The 20,291-nt window shown below is 40.7% G+C and overlaps 1 protein-coding gene across 1 annotated transcript; it reads right to left on the minus strand.

The window, feature by feature from the left end:
* Window positions 1-3,383: 3,383 nt before the first annotated feature.
* On the minus strand, window positions 3,384-16,482 carry LOC145404898 (cuticle protein 19-like). Its single transcript, XM_080276398.1, has 2 exons — window positions 16,309-16,482; window positions 3,384-3,485 (listed from the first exon to the last, which is right to left on the minus strand). The coding sequence occupies exons 1-2, from the start codon at window positions 16,480-16,482 to the stop codon at window positions 3,384-3,386; spliced, it is 276 nt and encodes a 91-aa protein (XP_080132524.1).
* Window positions 16,483-20,291: the final 3,809 nt, after the last annotated feature.

Raw genomic sequence — 20,291 nt, forward strand, 5'->3', positions numbered from 1 at the left:
CTGGAAAAGAAATCTGAGTTTCACAAAAGATGCAGAGTAAGGAGGTTTAGTAATAAAAATGTAGAAGTGTACATGTCGTGGTCATGTGGAGATGATGTGGGTGATTTTGAAAGTGGAAGGAAGGATAGTAGGCACGTAGAAGGATGGATGTAATAAATGAATGGGGGAGGAATAATGTATTGGCGTTTGAAAAGCTAAGAAGTTGAAAAGAGTTGGAAGTAAAGTATAGGTAGGTGGGGAAATAAAGTGACAAGGATTACCGTACATTCCTTCACTAACTAGGCAGTTGACGGAATGACTGTACCCCATACGTAGACAGTATAAAAAAAATGCTTCTTAAAAGGAAATCCAGTACAGGTATACGGGAAACATGTGCAGATGGTTTTGTGTTTCAGGTAGAGCTAGGATGTTGAAAATTTGATGGATATATAAATAAATGACTGTGTGACTCATTTCTCTGGACATGCTGCGTAGTAGTTCTACTTTTGCATTCTCTTTTCCCATTACAGGATCTTACCACACCTAATCTTCAGTGGGAATCAGAGTTTTGCTGCTGATGATGATGACAATGATGAAAACACAGTCTAGTATAAGTACAGAGTACACAGTAATTTTGCTTTATAATTAAATTTGTACAAAGTATTTCCAGATTGTTATACAGTATTTGTGTCACATAATGAAATACGGTATAGTTAAAGGGTGTTAGCATTTTAAAGTACAGTTATACAACTATGGCAAGCATTAATGTAGGCTATAATCTGTAAGTGCTAAAAGTGAAGAATGGCTAGGAATAGACACTGGTGCAGTCAGTGCAGCATTAAGAATTTTCTTCTGACCCTATTTTCTCTATGCTATATATTTTAATCATATTTGTAAATGCCATGCATTGAAGGTAAATGTAGGTAAGGGTACAGTGATTGTTGTTGAGAGACAAGGTAATTTTCAGTGCAATGTTCCGGTTATGGGGAGAGACTTGAACTGAGGAGTAGAGGTGAGAGTTTAGGTTGTACAACACCTAGGTGCAGTGACAAAAAAGAGAGGTAAATGTGCCAGGGAAGTAGAAATCAGAGTGACAGTGGGAAGGAAAATGGTTAGTGCTATACAGGCTTTGATACAAAACAGAGGTCTGAGTGTGGTGGCTACAAGAGGATTGCTTGGTGTTTTAGAGCCCATATGGTTGTGAGACTGATGTCACATGAAAATGAAAAAGCAAGGATTACAGCAATGGAAATGGGGTTATTGAGATGTGTATGTTGAGTGGTGGATAAGAAATAATGTTATTCATGATGTATATGGACAGTCAAGTTGAAGAGAGAGTTCTTAAATGGTATGGTCACATGGAGAGAATGGGTGTTACCTTTACACTATGGTGAAAAGGGTATACAGGATGTCAGTGAATCTGAAGGTGGGAGGAGATGTAGTGGGCCGAGAAGATGGACAGATATGGTAAACAAGTGTGTTAGAAAGTGAAGTCCAGTATGGAGGATGAGAAATCTTGGGAATCAACAAAGGGTTCAGCCAATCGGAGGATCATATAACAAGGTATTAACACCCCTTTATTTTTTTTATATTGGGCATAGTGTTGATATATTTTTTTTTTATTGGGCATAGTGTTATTTTATTTTTTTTTTTTAAATTGGGCATAATGTTGATTAGCTCTCGTATTATGTGGGGGTGCGGTAGCACAGTGGTAGCGCGCTGAGCTTGTGATCGGGAGGTCGCAAGTTTGAGCCTCGCCTGGGCTACCGTTGCCGGGAGGGGTAGCGCCCTCCTGTAACCCAGCGGGGCTATATGGCCTTAGTTGTCTAGCTCGGGGAATTCATTTCTCCATTTTTCTCCTATTATGTTTTTCTTTTTGCTTGCTTTCTGAACCCTATCTCGTTCCTCCTTTGAGTGGGATAAAAAAAAAAAAAAAGTGAGGTGATGATGGCACAAATGTTGCTTTATTTTCGGTGGCAGGACTGATGTGGAAGGTGGCTCATAACATACATCTCCTGTGCTGGTTGATGGGATGGCGTAATACTTGACACTGTGACTTATTCTTGTACACGTTGCCTGACTGATGTGGTCATGAACCTGACCGACTCCAAATATCTGACCACTTCACCCTGATACTCCCATATATTTTTGAAGAGGCTATATTAAAGGGCCGTCATTCTTCTATGAATAAGGTACATAAGATTATATGCGTAAATGTGCATTACAGTGTGTGAGCATTATAGTAGGAACAAGTAGGATTGTGTTTAGGTTGTAATTTGTGTTGATACTGAAGCAGATAAGAGTAATGACTACATTTATGTTTGGAGAGGTGTGGCTTTATTGTAGGTTGTGAACCTTGTTGTGGTCCCAAGCCCATCTGGGTCTGAACACACTGGACTGCAAGCAAAAGTTGCCTTTCTCCCGCAGTCCGCCATCCCACTGGGGATGTAGATGGAATGAAGGACGGTTGTATTACCTACCTGTTATGTCGGTGCCTCCACGTGAAGGTGTCCCTCTTGTGAGATTTATGTTTGGGGATGGCTGTTGTAAGATACTGTTTGACTGGGGATATTAGGTGTCAGTGGTGGCCATGTTAGTGTGTTTGTGCTCTAGTACAGTAATGTGGCTCAGAGACGAAGGTGAATGATTACCGATTCCGTATTAGCTCTGTATCCCTTTCAGAACCATCGTTTCAGTTACATTTTTTTGTGACCTCCAGGTGACTATATTCAGCCTCATGGGGATCTCAGTTATTAAAGTGTTGGAAAAAATGTTCATTGACCCTTCATAAACCAGATCATCTTTTATGTTTTATTGTTGTGACTACTTGATGATTCTTCTTGGCTTCGTGGAGACTTCTGGTATTAATGGTAAGGAATATGGATGGGAAAGTTATACAACAGTTTGATATTATATGGCATTTAATTTATTTTACAATTTAAAAATATATACAGTACATAAATACCGATGGATGCAAAAAGTGTTTTGCATCAGATAGGACACGAATGTACAGCACAGATAATGGTAAATGGACTCGGCCTGTTGAGTTACACGAAGATACTGTAGATAAATATAACATGCTTAAAATGAAATGCAGGAACATACCATTTGGTCTGGCATGACTCACGAATAATCGTCACGGTGATGACTTTTGTATTTTATTCTGGTCACCTTCAGATTATTATTATTATTACTATTATTATTATTATTATTATTATTATTATTATTATTATTTTCCTGCTTAGCAAGGTCCTCTTAGTGAAGGGTTCTGAAACAGCTTCCTATAGACCTATCACTGCGCGAGGTCTTTCCTAAGCTGAACAAATAATATGGCAGCAACGAGAACTTACATAAGTCATCATCATGGCGAAGAGACTAAACCTTTGTGCTATAAATATGAAGTATCAAGGTGCGGCGTAGAGTGGGCTTGGCTTGTAGGATGGGTCAGGGTACTTTGGCGCATAGGACTTGACTTGTGGGTATGTGGCTTCACCCTCATAGCGCACCTGCAATAAAGTTCAAAGTGATGGCAATTGATCATTCTCTTACGCCACTCTGTCTGGGATCTTCTTTATTTTATCTATGCAATCTCCTGACAGTTTTATGCAGGTTCGGATTCGTTATTTGAGGCCATTCCCAGACTGAATACAAGTGTCTGGTAGCAGCAAGAATAAACTAAAATGGACCTGAATAAATGGATTTCATATTTGATATCCTGGCTTAGAGATGATCCGGCATCGCCAAAACACCTTAAATCATTCTTCATGCCATTGTCTTGCACCAACATTCCATCCCTTCTCATCATTCCATCCTTCATCCTTTGTTTATTTACTTATTGCTTGATATGTCCATCTAATTTAGAGTTCATCCTGAGTGTCAGGCTGGAAGGCTGAGTGCGGGAGTTAATGCAATTGGCTCCAGTTGGCACATAACCACAGGTACTGAGCTGACGCAGCGTTGCCAGATGGTGAATGGTGAAAATTTTCAATAGATTTCGGAAATCTGGTTATATTTGAAGCTTCCTGGTAAAAAAAAAAAAAAAAATGAGTTTGGAACCAGACAGGATTTGGTGAAATCTGGTGAAAATGTAGATGACGTGTTTAAAGCTGACGTAACCTTAATCGTTTACTTTGATTTCTGTGACGTAAAGATTTCTTCCGGTCGTGGAAAATTTTAAGTATTTTAAGCTAAACTTCAGGAAAACGAGTAGTCAAGGGTGTTTGAAAAGCTTTTTTTTTTTTTTTTTCTATAGTGACTCAGTGGTGGCATGTGGCAACTATTCCATGTTTATTTACATCAAACGAGTGGCACACAACGGTAGCTCAGTTGCTTCCGCCGTTTAAACTTGCGTGGCGTCCCGTGGAGTTCTCGTAGATTTCATAAGGTAAATACACCATTTAATTAAGGTAAACTACGATGAAAATAACTTTAGAAATTATCCTTCAAAGATCAGTGAATCACAAGATGTGTCAGGAAAGGGATTATTTTGTAGAGGAATGGGTATGTTATGTGTACAATGTGCATCGGAACGGTCAGCAGGTTGTTTTGATCCAATGGTTATGAGTTATCACTGTTGGTGAAATCTGGTGAAATTTTGGTGGCTGTCTGGTGAAATCGGCACCTCACGATCTGGCATCGCTGAGCTGACGTGCGTAGGATTAATAATTATGGCAGCGTCTGAGTTTTACAGACTTACTGGTGAACCACTTAATTGTAAATGGTGTGCACATTTAAACAGTCACAAGCATGCAGTATATACACGATCACATCAGTGGGTGTGAGGTGATAAGTTATATACGTATTAATATACGAAACAGTATATTGTATGTCTTAGCAGTGGTCTTCATACAGTGTTTTATGGTTTATGTCAAATCTGTTTCGCAGAATCTGATTGTTAGATCTTCTTAGTTGAGTATAGCGTGTTTTGTGGTTGTCAGTGTTAATAAATGCCTTGTTATAAGTAAATTCCGTGAGCTGTCCTGTACTGTGTATCTACATGAATTTGAGATGACCAAAAAAAAAAAAAAAAAAAAAAATGAGTACGTACTGCACTTAATAATGTTGCTGCTTACGGACGGATGCTCTTGAGCACATCGTGGTACTCACCCCCCCCCCCCCAAAAAAAAAAAAAAAAAAAAAATCACTACTAATGCATTCCCCCACATTGTCTACCTACCGGGTATCTTGGTTTATCTCTGTAATATCTAAAGCCTGTCGCCTTAATCCGGGAGAGGGTAGCCACAAACAAAACTCCTTCATTTAACCAGCTATCAAGCGTAGGGAACATGCCAAGATCTCTCTACCCTAAGTCTACCATTAACCCATCATCTTCGGTATCCCCAGCCCCACTACGCCTCACATACGCTTTCAAAGTTCTTCATTATCTTCACCTAACTAAAGTGTCTCAGGGTACTTCAGTCACTTTCCAGTACATCCACACAATAATGATACCCCCCCCCAAAAAAAAAAAAAAACTAATATTGGGGAAAAAATCTCACCAACACATTACCTTAAGTATTTTTTGTACCTTATTTTGTAGGTAGGATTACTGCTGGCTATAACCAAAATTTCTTATACCTTTGTACCAGATTATTTAATGTTATCCTTTCGTTGACTCATCAGACAACCCCATATCTTTTTTATGCTGTACTAAAATGTTTATAATCGATTACACAGTACCTTACCTTTTCCCTTAATTTTTGTGGACTAAACTCACCAGATGAAAATTAATGAGGTAAGTTAACTGTGGAGTATATGCTATCTCTGATTACAATTAACAAAGAATTATATATATATATATATATATATATATATATATATATATATATATATATATATATATATATATATACAGTATCTCAGGGTTCTTGCCAACTGCCGATGGTTGCGAGCCATTTAGCTCCTAAGGTTTCAGATTTACGAGCCAAATAAATTTTTAGTAGCCAAACTGACTACGAGCCGAATTATTTTCGAGCAATAAATATATTTATTTATTTACTTACACATTATGATGATTAGAATCATGAATGAGGTTTTAAAGATTCACAATGGCGACAAGGAAAGACTTAATAATCGATCACAACGTGCTGTTTTGTTCATTTAAGTTAGATTTACTTATTTTGTAGTTTACTGGGTTTAAGTGGATGTATTTTCTCCTCGCCAAAAGGCGACCTGCATGTAAAATTTGTTCGCCGAAGGGAAAAAATACTCGCATTTGCGAGCTGTGGCTCGCCAAACAAGAGCCCTGTCTATTTATATATATCTATATATATATATATAGATATATATATATATATATATATATATATATATAATAGATAGATAATGTAATTATAAAATTAAGTTTTACAAGCCTAACCCGTAGTAGTTGCATAAGTCTTCATCATCAAACAACAGAAGCCTTCTTTCAAAGTCTAGGTTATTCGTTTCTCTCGTGATCCCTCTATTCTCTTGAGCCGCATCAGCTTTAAAGAGCCCGAGTGTTTTGTTTCGCCTTCAAGAACGTTTTTCCTGTACATGGGTCATTTTATACACAGGTTCTGTTAGCTACAACAACTGAGCTTTCATGACAATAAACGAAGCTTATGTGAAAATGCAACAGCGTATTAACGTTACTAACGTATATAAGAATCTACCCATTCACCTTTTCTACATAATTTTCTTTTGAGAAAATCTTTCATTATTTTAACGATACACACCGAAACTATCAACTTTTCTGTTTGATTGAGAGAATATATAAATCATTAACGAAGAACATTACACAAGTTATGGAAGCTTCGAGAAAGAAAGAGGGAGTGCTATAAACCAAGAACACTGAGCTCTAGAGCTCAGTGACCAAGAATAATACAGAGGGATGCCGTTGCAAAGGCTTCTCTCAAACTACATTTTTTTTTTTTTTTTTTTTTTTTTTTTTTTTGAGTCCGACTCTGGGCAAAGGCTTCAGGGCCTATATCTCGGGGGCAGTAGCCTATCCCAAGGCCTAGTAGTCCTCCTACACCTCCACATGTAACTGATCAGATCTACCTGTTATTACTGTAACAGGCCTACAGAAAAGCATCGGTAGTTTTTTTTTTTTTTCCTTCTGTTTAATGGTTTCAGTGGGATTAAGCCTTTCATTTTTTAGTCACGACTTTTCTCACAAAAATGCATACTAAAATTTTTTAGTACATTTATGCATTTAAAATGTTATATCAAAATTTTCTATTATTACCGAGTAGTGTATTTTTTAAAATCAATTATGAATTATACTTTATAACGAATTCTGATTGGCTAAGAAAGTTCTTTTGTCAGGTGGCAGCCAGTCAAACGTTCGTCATCCAGTCGCGCGGATGATGAGGACTGTTACCTTGTGAGTTGGCATCATTTTTTGCATGATTATGCCAATTAAGTGAAGCTGCTGATGTACCACAGTAATGCATTATTGCCAGGGAATTCCACTGAACTGACAGGTAAACTGGTCCGTGATAATCACCGTCAAGATACACTTGAGGAATCACATGCTTTCATACCAAAGGCGATGCCAAGACTGATACAGAACTGAATGAAACCATGGCAGGTAATCCTTAAGGAGACATGACCACCACTTTAAACAATTATTTTTTCCTAGCTACCTTTGAATCGCTTCAGTGACTTGGTAAGGGTGTACAGAGGTGCTCTTTCGAGTATGACGGGGATCCATCAATAAACAAGGAAAATATGATGACGTTAGGTTAGGTTAGGTTAGGATGTTTGGTTAGGTTACCATCAAATAGGATTAATAGGGTTGGGTTGTAAAGAAAATTTAGATTAGGTCTAAGTAAGCTGGCACTGATAAAGGTAATTCCGTAAAAAGATTAAAAAAAAAAAGTTACAAAATGACATTCGTTTGTCAGCGCACAAAAAGATGGCGTCCGTTCGTCATCGGCGCCGTTAGGTTTTATTGTAAGCAAATTTTTCAACGCTTTTTCACCATTTCAAAAAGTAAAACACATCGAGACTTGATAACGCAACCAGAAAATACTAAATGGATCCCATGAAGAACTAAAAGAGAGAGAGAGAGAGAGAGAGAGAGAGAGAGAGAGAGAGAGAGAGAGAGAGAGAGATGCAAAATAAGGCGGTCCTGTCTCAAGGATTACCCAGTGGTATATCCGCCTATATTTAGATGTACGTTACACTGCTGTTTTCAAGTAAATGTTTCCCCGGCATTTTTTTTTTTTTATGCAAGGAAGAAGGAATGAGTCTACATATTGTTCCCTCAAAGGAAAAAAAAAAAAAAAAAGCATGACAACAGAGAGCCAAATTCAAGATCCCTCCAGTTCGAGATGCTTCGACACACTGCGTTTGAAAGAATGGAGGTCATAAGCAGTAGGAAATACAGAGGTAGACAGTTCCAGAGTTGACCTGTTGCATACATGAAGGACTGGGAGCAGCGGTTAACTCTTGTACTAGAGAGCTGGGCTTAAAAGAGAGTTTGTTCTAGAAGGATGCTACGCGCCAGCCGTAGTGGTGGAGGGATGCAAGCAGACAGTTCAGAGGAGCAGTGACCACTGAACTAGCTATAGAAAACAGGTAAAGTTCCAACAGTGCGACGAAGAGACAGAGGTTGAAGGGAGCCAGTAAGAGGAGGAGAGTTAATGAGACGGAAAGCCTTTGACTCCTCCTTGTTGAGAAGAGCTGTATGTGAGGAGCCTCCCCACGCGTGAAAGTTGTACTCTGTGCAGGGGCGAAGAAAACCCGTGTATAAAGTCGACAACTGTGCAGGGGTAAAGAAGGCACGGAGTCAGCTTAGCACACCCGACTTCTTGGAAGCAGACTTTACAAGAGAGGTAATATGATCTTTCCAAGATAAATCCCAAGAGAATGAAACCCCATGTATGTTTAAAGATGATGCAGGATTGAGTTGGATTATTTAAAAAATTAGAGGGTACTGCGGAAGATTTTGTCGGGTTAATAGATGTAAGAACTGAGTTTTCATGCATTACAAACATGAAGATTACTTTTACCCCAATCAGAGATATGAGCCATGTCAGACGTTTGGTGTGCCATAGCCTCATCTCTAGTTTGTTGAAGTAACTGCTGAAATGGATGCTGCGGAAAGCGAATGGAAAGGTGATGGGTGGAGTCACCAGTGTATGAGTGGGTAGGGTTAGATGTGCGGCTTAGAAGGTCATTGATGACTAAAAGGAGGAGAGTTGGTGATAGGACAGAGCCCTGAGAAACACTATTATTGGTAGCTCTAGGAGAAGACCGGTGGCCGTCTACAACAGCAACTATAGAAAGACCAGAATGGAAGCTAGAGATGAAGGCACATACAGGATAGAAACCGTAAGAGGACAGTTTGGTAATTAAAACTTTATGCCAGATTCGATCGAAAGCCTTTAAGATGTCAAGTGCAATGGCAAAGCTTTTGCCAAAGTCCCGAAAGGAGGATGACCAGGAGTCTGAGAGGTAGGTGAGAAGATCGTCAGTGGGGTGTCCCTGATGGAACCAATACTGACAGTCAGAAAGAAGGTTGTGATAGGAATGATGCTTTTTAAATTTTTTTTGTTAAGATTAGATCTGAAAACTTTGAAACGCAGGGTAGTTAGAGGGATGGGAGTTGTCACCCTTCTTTGGGATAGGCTGAATGAGAGCAAACTTCCAGTAAGAAGGAAAGGTACAAGTTGATAGACGAGGGTGAAAGAGTTACTAGGCAGGGTGTAAGCACAGAAGTACGATTCTTGAGGACAACAGGAGAGACCATGTCAGGCCTAGATACCTTGTTAATAATGAGGCCAGTGATGGCAGAAAATACATCAACAGAAGAAATTTTAATGTCAGTCATGAGAAAGTCAGAGGAGGAAGGTGATGGAGGAACAGCCCCGGAATCGTCTAAGGTGGAATTGGAGGAGAAAGTCTGAGCATAGAGTTCTGCTTTATCAGTAGAAGGAATAGCTGCAGAGCCATCAGAGTGGAAAAGAGGAAGGAAGGATGATGAGGTAAAGCTGTCAGAAAGGTTTTTGGCAAGGTGCCAGAAAGAGCGGGAAGAATTCGAGTTGGAGAGTTGAGAGCATTTAGTACGAATGAAATTATTTCTAGCAGAGCAAAGAACTGACTTAGCACGACCGGGCAGAAACATAAAAGAGGTGAGATTCAGGGGTTGGTCGGCTCAGGTACCTTTTTTAGGTAGGCCCTCTCCTTATTGTGGACAGCATTAAAACAAGCATGATTAAACTTTTTTTTTTTTTTTTTTTTTTTTTTTTTTTTTTTTCCCCCGAGGGATATGTGAATGGAATGTAGGCTTTCATGCTCGAGAGAATAACCTGCGTAAGGCTCAAGGCATCCTAAGAGAGCTCTCGGCCAGAGGGCCTCCCAATCAGCAGCTCCAATGTGTCACAACCGTCCCGTCTTGGGAGGGCCCACCGGCCTTACTGGAGCGATGGGACAAGTTAAGGTGATAAGGGTGTGATCGGAGGAGCCCAACAGACAGGAAATATTAACAGTGTAAGCAGGATTAGTTGTAAGGAAGGGGCCAAGTATGTTGGAACTCTCTCCAAGGTGGTCAGGGATACGGGTAGGGTGCTGTACAAGCTGCTCTTGGTCATGAAGGACAGAAAAGCTGTAGGCTTGTTCACCAGGTGGATCAGTGAAAGAAGCTGAGAGCCAAAGGTGATGGTGAACTTTGAAATCTCCTAGAATGGAGATTTCAAAGAAAGAAGAAATTGAAAGGGTGTGCTCCATCTTAGAAGTAAGGTACTTGAAGGATTTTAAATTGTCAGTTCAATTTGAGGGTAAATATCCATCATCCATCATCCAATGCTACGTTGCCCCATGAGGAGCGTAGGAGCCCGGGGCTAGGCAAGTTGGCCCTTACATTCAAGATGAGAGTGACCAGCCTCACTCATCCCTGATTGGCATAACATGAGGAATAAACCCCAACCACCTCTTGGATATAAACCTTCACCAGCTCAATCCGATTGGAGCACCTAAATTACCCACTAAACCACCAGGCGCCATAATTTGGTTATATGGTTACCAGCCAGGATAGTAAATGGTTTCCTGGTGTGTGGGAAACCATTTGGCTTGTTACTCAGTGTAGAGTCACCTGTAGACAGAAGGAAGAAGAAAGAATGAAGGAAAGAATGACAGAAGAGGGAGTGTAAAGTCACTCGTAGGCAGAAGGAAGAGGAAAGAATGAAGTAAAGAAAGGCCGAAGAGGAAGGAGGGGAAAAGAGGGAAGGGCATACATCCAAAGCAACACTACATCGAGTGACTGGATGGTGAGCGTTCCCCACCTACAGTACCACATAGAGGATAAGTAACAGCACAAATATAATTAGTAAGAGAATGATAGGCAAGCCAAAGCCAGAGAGTAGAGAATTCAGAAGATTCAAGTTCAGGAACACGTGAGCAAGATATGTTGTAGCGTACATATTCACAACAACTTCCATTGGCTTTGAAATAAGTATAGAGAAAATATAAGAATACAGAGAAGGATTTGCTATCAGTCGTCTCAGACAGTTGAGTCTCAGTGAGGAAGAGGTGAGGTTTAAAGGGGGAGAGGTGGTGCTCAACAGAAAGTTAGAGGAAAGGCCGCGAATGTTGCAGAAAGGAAGTGATTCAGACAGTGGTTCCAGGCATCTCGCTTGGTCGTCACTTGGAGAGGGGCGGATGGTGGGGGTTTTGATCCCCCCCCCCCGAGGGACTCGAAGGCTTGGTGAATTGATGCCATTTTTACAGTAACTAAATTTTGAATAGGAAGTGTAGTGCGTAATGTGCATGTAGTACGGTGCTGAGTTAGAGGAACTTGTACTGGAAAGCATGCTGGCCTACTCTCCGTATTGCTGAAACACTGAAAAGGGTCAGCAAAGGGAGATGATCAGAAGTTAGTCCCGATGGCTGACGAAATTGGAGCTCCCATGTCATTAGCTTTCCATCCACCATGGGAGTACCGCCCTGCTCGATTGATGCTACAGTCATTTACTGAACCTGTTACCAGTACGCATTTTTATACATTATTAAATACGAGTGACTAACAGGCAGCGTTACATTATCCTTAATGGCTTCTTGGATTTTATTTTTACGTCAGATTATGACAGGGTTTTTCACTATTAGGTTAGGGTAGCATAGAACGATGTGGCTTTAACGGTTAAATTAGGTTAGCACGAGGATTAGATGTTGATATGAAGGTCAGGTTAACATGCTAGGATGTGACTGAAAGTTAATTGCATTTAGGTTCAAACAGGGATTTGGTTTTCATGGTTAGGTTACTTCAGAAAGATGTGGCTTTCATAGCTGTGTCATGGTATAACAAGGGTGTGCTCATCATTATATTCATTGTTAGGGTTAGTATTGAAAGATGTGGCTTACCAAGTTAATTTGATTATGACAAGGATGTGGTTTTCATGGTTAAGTTAGAATACAGTTTGGTTTGGTTTGGTGAATACTAGCTGTATTTCCATACGTGAAAATTTCTGATCTTCATTAATATCTTCTATCAGACACCTCACAGTCAAACTAGAGAGAATATTAATGTTAAAAAATTTAAACAAATGATTTATATTGGCTAACAATTTACCGCACTGAAGACGCTATCATAAGGAATTTAATCATTTATAGATAACCAGCTAATCTCGAAATGAGCGAGAAGATTGATGGGTGTTTCTATTCCCCGTATCCCTGAGGCAACGCTCTCCCAGGACCGCTTGTCAGTTAACCTCTGCTTGCTACTTCCGGATAATCTTATTCAACTACTGTAGAGAAAAGTCCTCTGGTGTGGCAGGTGTTTGATGAAGCCTTGTCCCCAGTCAGAAAGGTCTCTTCCAAGCTGAGTGCATTTATCTGGAGGCAGCCTGACTAAAACATGTAAGATAGGTTACTGAGAGTTTTCATGTGACGTCATCAACCTGAAATACTCCATCATGGTCATGACGGACCTAAACAAGTGTCCGAATCTAACAAAATGGTAAGTTCGTGAAATGTACGCGATTTTCATGATAGGTATAATCGAGAGAAACACTTTAATGCAGGTTGCTGAAGATGTTCGAAATCTGGGAGAAAACACTAAAACCGAGTGAAGAGACAGTTATGACTTGCTCCGCTGAACCAGAATGAAAGGTAACGTAGGACAGCACGTACTGTACAGGAGATTAGAATATTACGGTCTTTCTCGAGTAACTAACATTTACGTCTCGTATCTCCCTACATGGAGTACAATTTTCGTTTAAGCATACGGTCATTCGATTAACAACTAGTAATGAAGCCTAATTACACATTTTCCAGTAACTGGTTGTGTCCGCAGAACTCTGACACTGCCGGAAACCGTTGATTGTAAGAATAAAAACTCTTTGTTACGTTCGAGGAGCAGGGTAGCTCAGTGGTAGTGCGCTGGACTCGAGACCGCGAGGTCGAGAGTTTGCGCCGCGCCCGGGTATCTCGCCTTTCCTGGAAAGGATTGCACTCTCCTGTAACGTTAGCAGGGATATATGATCAGTCTAGGTCTAGCTTGGGTGAATAATCCAATCCAATCCTGTTATACTTGAGATCATCGGCTATTTAGGGGCTTGCCGAGAATACGAGTATCTGACAACGATATCGAGGTAACTTATCCAAGGTTGCACATTCCAGTCACTGCTTCGCTAGTTATTTTATTTTATTTTTTTCTGGTTCCTTTTCTTGCTGAAATTCATCCTTATACATATCAGGGGCTTTGGATCGACTCTTGCATGTGTTGTTAACATCTGATATAATAAAACAGAAAATTCGTCGGAGGCTCCATGCATCGTGATTTCAATGTTTAATTTCCTCTCAACATGGCGGCGAATCCAAGTTGACGTCAGTGCCAAACCTCTACACATGTGTTGAACGGTTTTATCAGTCAAACAATTTTATGTCAACTACGTCCCGCCAAAGGGGTCAGTTACAAAATCAAGCACTCTCTGTGTATTCGCATTGTTACCTGTATTCAAACCAGTTAAGAAGTCTTACAAGGAGTTTATGGGTTTTTATTATCTCTCGTGTACCTATGGTTTATTCAGGCAGAAAAAATAAAATCTCAAGTTCATCTTTTTAGGAGTCAGCGAGTACCGGTATCTTTATGTTTTCTTTCTCAGGACAGTTTAGGAGTCAGTTAATGAGTACCGGCAGTATGTCCGTCTATTTCTGTCGGGTAAACCTGTTACTGTAGTTTGATAGTCAATTAATCAGGATCTGTTTGTTTTTCCTCTGGTAAGTAAATCAGTGTAGCATTCAGTGAACGAGTATCTACAAGTGTTTTCTGTCTGGACTTCAGTTAATGCGTACCTACAAGTGTTTTCTGTCTAGTACTGAATTAACGAGTATTCACAAGAGTTTTCTGTCTGGTATTCAGTTAACGAGTATCCACAAGTGTTTTCTGTCTGGAATTCAGTTAACGAGTACCTATTAGTGTTTTCTGTCAAGTAAATTTGTTAGTTTAGATGTCAGTTAATTATTTGTGTTCTCTGTGATGTAGCTAGGTCAGTGTAGTATAGCCAGTTAATTATTATATACTTGCTTCGTCTGTCAAATCAGTTCAGGAGCCAGTTAACAAGTATTCATCTGTTTTCTGTCAAGTAAATCAATTAGTTGTCAGTTAATCAGCAGCAGCTTCCCGTCTCAACAGAGTTCAGTCTGGATAGCCAGGCCTGGTCCTTTATCTAAGTTCTCTTTCACATATATCTATCATTTTAGGAGGCACTGCCCTGTGTTCCTTTAATATATATTTAGGTCTTTAAATGTTTGAAAAAAAAAAAAAAAAGCACTTTGTAATTTCGTGAACTCTTAATCGAAAACCAGGAAACGTAAGTATGTTGTGCTGACTTTGTAATGTAGGTTACAGTTGTATAATACGAGTCTGATTTAAAAGACTCGTGGCTGGTTATGATCTATCTATCTGTCTGTAGCCAAACACCAATATCCCGTAAGGGGTGGCCGTTTGTCTTGAGTTAGTGGTTTTACGGGGAGGGGCACTAACTCTCCGCCAACCCACTTGTTGACATGTAGGGAACACGTATGGGTTGGGTATATGGTTACCACCCAGCGCTGTAAATGGTTTCCTGACTTACGTGAAACCATTAGGCTTGTCACTCAATATAAAGCCACATGAAAAGGTAAGAAGAGTAAAAAAAAAAAAAAAAAGTGACAGGAAAAGAGAAATAGGAAGAGAGGAGGGCAGACAGAAAAAGAATGATAAACATGAAGGAAGAAGTAGGCAGCACTACATCAAGTGAGTGGATGTCGCCACCACCTACCACTAGTTACGATACCAAATATTATCTGCAGTAAATGTTAAGGGAATGGTAGGGTATTACTGGTTCTAATTAAGTACAGGTAGGCTAATAAGTACGGTACATAATTAATTTAACTACTGGTAGGTGTTACGTATAATAGGTCAGTAACTTATAGCTCAGTTAATATTAGCAATGTGCGAAAAAAAAAAAAACTGACTCACAGGTACTGAGGTACTAACGTGCAGTTTACTGTGGCTAACGCCTGATGATTATGTTCACTGATGGGTGTTAAAGGCAAGGCACCATATTGGTGTTAAAGGCTTTAACGGATGGAGAAAAAAATAGTATTTACGACTGAACAAAGTAACGTTACATACTAAGACACTAATCTTTTCAGCCCGAGGACTACCTCCAAACGAGTTCATTAAGCTTAGAATAGAGTTTTCAAACTTGAGGGGTTCAATATAGCCTTCATGAACCCTTTCAGCGAGAGAGGCCTTTCATAAGTTGATTAAAATCGTGTGACGTTAGCAAAAGTCTAATTAAAATTGTTTTGCTGTGGTTTTGCAACCCCAGTCTGTCTGATCGAGCAAACCTATCAACAGCAGGCAAGAAACCTTCCATGCAGGACCGTCCCGTGCTGTGAACCGATGTTCTCATGCGGTTTACAGTGCCTCGCCACAGCGAGGCGCGGGGACTAGTGTGGAGGATTGGTTCCTGGGTGGAATTTGCGTTTCCACCAAGTTAAGAAGGGTACCATAATAGGCTACAGGTCACCCCGTTATTTGACTATATGGCTACTACCCAGCGTTGTAAATGGTTTCCTTAGTTACAGGAAACCATTTGGCTTGTCACTCAGTGTAGAGTCAAGTAAAGTGGAAAGAGTAATTACCCTAATAGTGATGGAGAGGATGGGAGAAACAGGGAGAGAGGAGGGCAAACGAAAAAGACGTGGTAAAATGGCTAAATCGAGCACCTTTATATGTTTAAACTAACTGCAAGGGATGTATTGATCAGTTATCTCAGCCAAGCCTTCCCTCCACACACACACACACACACACACACACACAATCAGTATCAGTTAATCTCTCTCTCTCTCTCTCTCTCTCTCTCTCTCTCTCACCTCAGCAATGAAGCCCTTGTAATGATCGGCGGTGTACGTGACAATCTGTGTGCGTCCGTCGGGCAGCAAGACCCTGTACTCGCCCGTCACCGTGTTGCCGTCAGAGTTCTCCTTGTGGCCGTAGTCGTTGCCGGTGTAGTCGTCCTTCACGTCGTACCCGAAGTCGTACGGCATACCCTGGAATATTTGTAGGCAGAACTGAGAGATAAGAAGGTGGGGGGGGGAGGGGTTGAAAGCTAGCGAGAATGTGATGGGAGGTGAGCGCTGACTATAGTGTTCTTGTTGCTGAGGCCCTATGTCCGACGTGAGCGCGGTGGACTGCAGGCTATAGTTGCCCGTCTTCTGCAGTCCACCATCTTTTGGGGGATAGGGAACTTGTTGAGGAACGTTTGTAGAACCAGGCAGTTAAATCGAACGGTTATATCGGTGGTACCACATGACAGCGTCCCTTTCCAGCACTTGAATGTAGGTTAGGCAGAGGAGGAATGACATACAAAGAAAAAATATATATACTTGGAGATTAAGGAGCCGTACTGCCACGAATACGGCTCTAATAATATCTTCACTAAATTGTGTGGCGGTACCAATTTATTAAGGACGTCGTTGTACTACTGTGGTTAGTGGAGGCTATTTAAACCCCCTCACGACCAGGCCTCCCATACACTTGATAATGCCGTGGCAATATCTGGAGTAAAATTGATAAGATATCGTAGTAAAGGAGTCAGGGATTTATTTTTTATTTTTTTACCATCACTAAGAAAGGTCACCAAAGCTGAGCAATATCGTCTGGCGGTAGGAAAAAGGAAATGTACAAGGCGTCTTGGAGCTACTGTACTACTGTATAGGATTTAATGCTGAATGACGAAACTCAGCAGGAGCACTTTTCATTTCAGACTATACATGCATTAGTGACGTTCATATCTAACTGTAGTGTTGATATGAAAGTCAGCTAAATTTACTGTTAACTCCCTCAGTAAAATGACGAATTAGTTTGGTTTATTTCTGAAGCCTCCAGACGTTAGGTAATGAAGGATTTAGTGAGAACTGTATGTATAGCCCATGTGCGAAGTCTCAAAGTCAAGTACAGTGTTCGTCAAAGTAAGAATTAATGAAAGAAAAATCGTTGTGAAGGAGTTAAAGAAAAGGCTATGTGCAGATGTACTGAAAATGAATGAACGGCATGGGAGTGTGACAGGATCAGATCTTGCACGGAACCGTCTTCTCTTTGGCACAGCAGACACCGTTGCACCTCTTACTTGGCAATATATAGATTTATTACACCTTCTTGTGCTCCTATATATTTATTTCTATCGTCCTATATCGACACGGTTTGTATCAGTAACACATGAGAGGACGCTAAAGTGCGATGTGCAAAATAAAGCGATGAGGGAGAGGTGTGACGAAGTGTCTGAATGCACCGAGAATACAACTTTCCAGTCCCCCAACGCGCACACTACAACTTCATCCCACGGTCATTGCAAAATAAAAAAAAATGTAACACCAGATGACGTGCATATCATTGTGAAAGTTTACCGTTCAGTACGATGGCGTCCTTTTTTTTTTTTTTTTTTTTTCTCCTAGACGATTCTGTTCACATTAGGATGGACTCCCGGTAGTGAAGGAGTAATAAACAATCTCTATAAACCCCCTGAGTTGGATGGCAGCCTTTGTTTATGTTGTTGACGTTGCCACACGATTTTCTTCAGCTTAGAGAAGATCCGCACATTTTACATTTTACGTTCTGAATTTACATGTAGGTTCTCACAAGTTTTCACAGCTTCGGAACATAAAGTATATCAAGGAAGGAAGTTACGAAAAGTAGATATGGACAGACTTGCAGAAAACTTCTAATTATAATCATGAGAACGGAGATAGTGCATTCCATCCTCTCTCTCTCTCTCTCTCTCTCACCCACCTTGTGTTCGACGGGGTGTGAGTATGACGGGGGAGGAGGTGCGTAGGTAGGCTTGGGGGCGTAAGTCGTTGGGTGGGGCTCAGGCGCGTAGGTAGGCTTCGGTGCGTATGTAGGTTTCGGTGCGTAGGTAGGCTTTGGTGCGTAAGTAGGCTTCGGTGCGTAAGTTGGCTTCGGTGCGTAAGTTGGCTTCGGTACGTAAGTAGGCTTGGGCGCATAAGTAGGTGGATGGGGCTTGGGTGCGTAAGTAGGCTTGGGGGCGTATGCAGGAGGGTGAGGCTTGGGACCGTATGCGGGTGGGTGGGGTCCGTATGGTGGGGGGTGGGCCGGGGGGGAGTAGGGTGGTAAGTAGGGGGTGGAGGCATAGGAGGGAGGGGGAGGGTAGGAGTAACCTCGGTGAGGGAGATGGGCGGGGCTACCACATACCACGCCCACCAACACAGCGACGACCACCGCCTGATTGGGCAAGGAAAGGGAAATGAAAACTCTGTACTTGGGTTACTAAAAAAGTTTAATAGTAATGATGATGATGATGATGATGATGATGAATGATGATGATGATAATAATAATAATAATAATAATAATAATAATAATAATAACTAGAAAGCGCTCAAAGAGCGCATACCTCCGCCAATGCCATTTCCATTAAAAAAGATCCGGATTCGGATCCCTTGATATTGGATCCGGATCCGCCACAAAATTTAATCATTTCTTCCATGGCCCATGGCCTACCCTTCCACAAAATTTCATCAAAATCCGTTCATAATTTTTTATTAATCCTGCTAACAGATCCGTGGATATAGGATCCGGATCCGAATCCGCCCCCAAATTTAATCAAATCTTTCTTGGTCCATGGTCCACCTCTAAACAAAATTTCATTGAAATTCATTGTTAACTTTTGAAGATATTGTGCGGGATACGCCGGATCCGGATCCGGCCCAAAATATTTCTTCCTTGGCCCATGGACCACCCTTCCACAAAATATCATCAATATCCGTTTATAACTTTATAAGTAATCCTGCTAACAGACGGACAGACAAACCAACAAACAAACCAACGCTGGGTAAAACATGACCTCCTTGGTGGAGGTAATAATAATAATAATAATAATAATAATAAAAGACATCTCGTTTAGCGATAGTTATTAGGCTACCCAAAATAACTCCCCAAATTGCTCCACTTAAGATAAAGACTAGATACATAACATTCATTCTAGATGATTTACCAGCTAACAAAGCTCCAGGTCCAGATGGAATTCCTCCAGTCATTTTGAAAATATATTCATCAGAACTTACTCCTGTTCTAGCTGAATTATTCAGACTATGCATTCGTACGTTTTCAATCCCTAATTCTTGGAAAGAAGCCATTATCCACCCAATTCCGAAGAAAGGAAGTTCCTCTGACCCCTCTTTTTACAGATCAATAGCCATCACATCTTCTCTTGGTAAAGTATCTTGAATCCAATAACTTAATAAGTAACAGACAGAATGGTATTCGCCACGAAAGGTTCACGGTTGATATGCTTCATCTCTTGACTCGTACCATCCATAAGTCAGTTGACCAACATGGAGAAACCCACGCAGCAGCCCTTGGTATTTTTAAAACTCTGGACAGCGTGGCACTGTTCCCTGCCATCCAGACTCCCTTGCTCTGGCCTGTCATCTTTTGTTCCTTTGATTTCCTCATGTCTCAGCAACAGAAAGATTGAGTAAAAGTAGATGACGTATATTCCGATTTCCATTCGATTAATGCTTGTGTGCCACAAGGATCAGTCCTGGCTCCAACTCTATTCCTGAGTCATATTAATGCTCTCTTGTCAATCACCCATTAGCCCTTTCACTCATATGTGGATGACTTGACGCTTCACAGTTCCTTCACACATACACTAAACACCCATACTTAAAAGTATAATACCTCTAACTCTCAGCTTAGTACAGCAGTCTCCATAAATCAAGACTTATCTTAGATCACAGCATGGAGATAGAATAACTGTATCATTTAATGCTAGGAAAACCAAATATATACAATTTACTACTAGACAGATATTGCCTGATTGCTATTTTGCCTTCA

The sequence above is a fragment of the Coenobita brevimanus genome, chromosome 65, assembly GCF_032717465.1.
Source record: "Coenobita brevimanus isolate Jiangsu-jjx chromosome 65, ASM3271746v2, whole genome shotgun sequence".
Classification (NCBI taxonomy): domain Eukaryota; kingdom Metazoa; phylum Arthropoda; class Malacostraca; order Decapoda; family Coenobitidae; genus Coenobita; species Coenobita brevimanus.

Bases quoted from the DNA above. Each gene is read 5' to 3' on its own strand.
- LOC145404898 (XM_080276398.1), bottom strand. From the start codon at position 16,482: ATGCCGTACGACTTCGGGTACGACGTGAAGGACGACTACACCGGCAAC. The intron at 3,486-16,308 runs GTGAGAGAGAGA...ACTTTATTGCAG, and splicing joins ACAAGGGCTTCATTGCTGAG to GTGCGCTATGAGGGTGAAGC.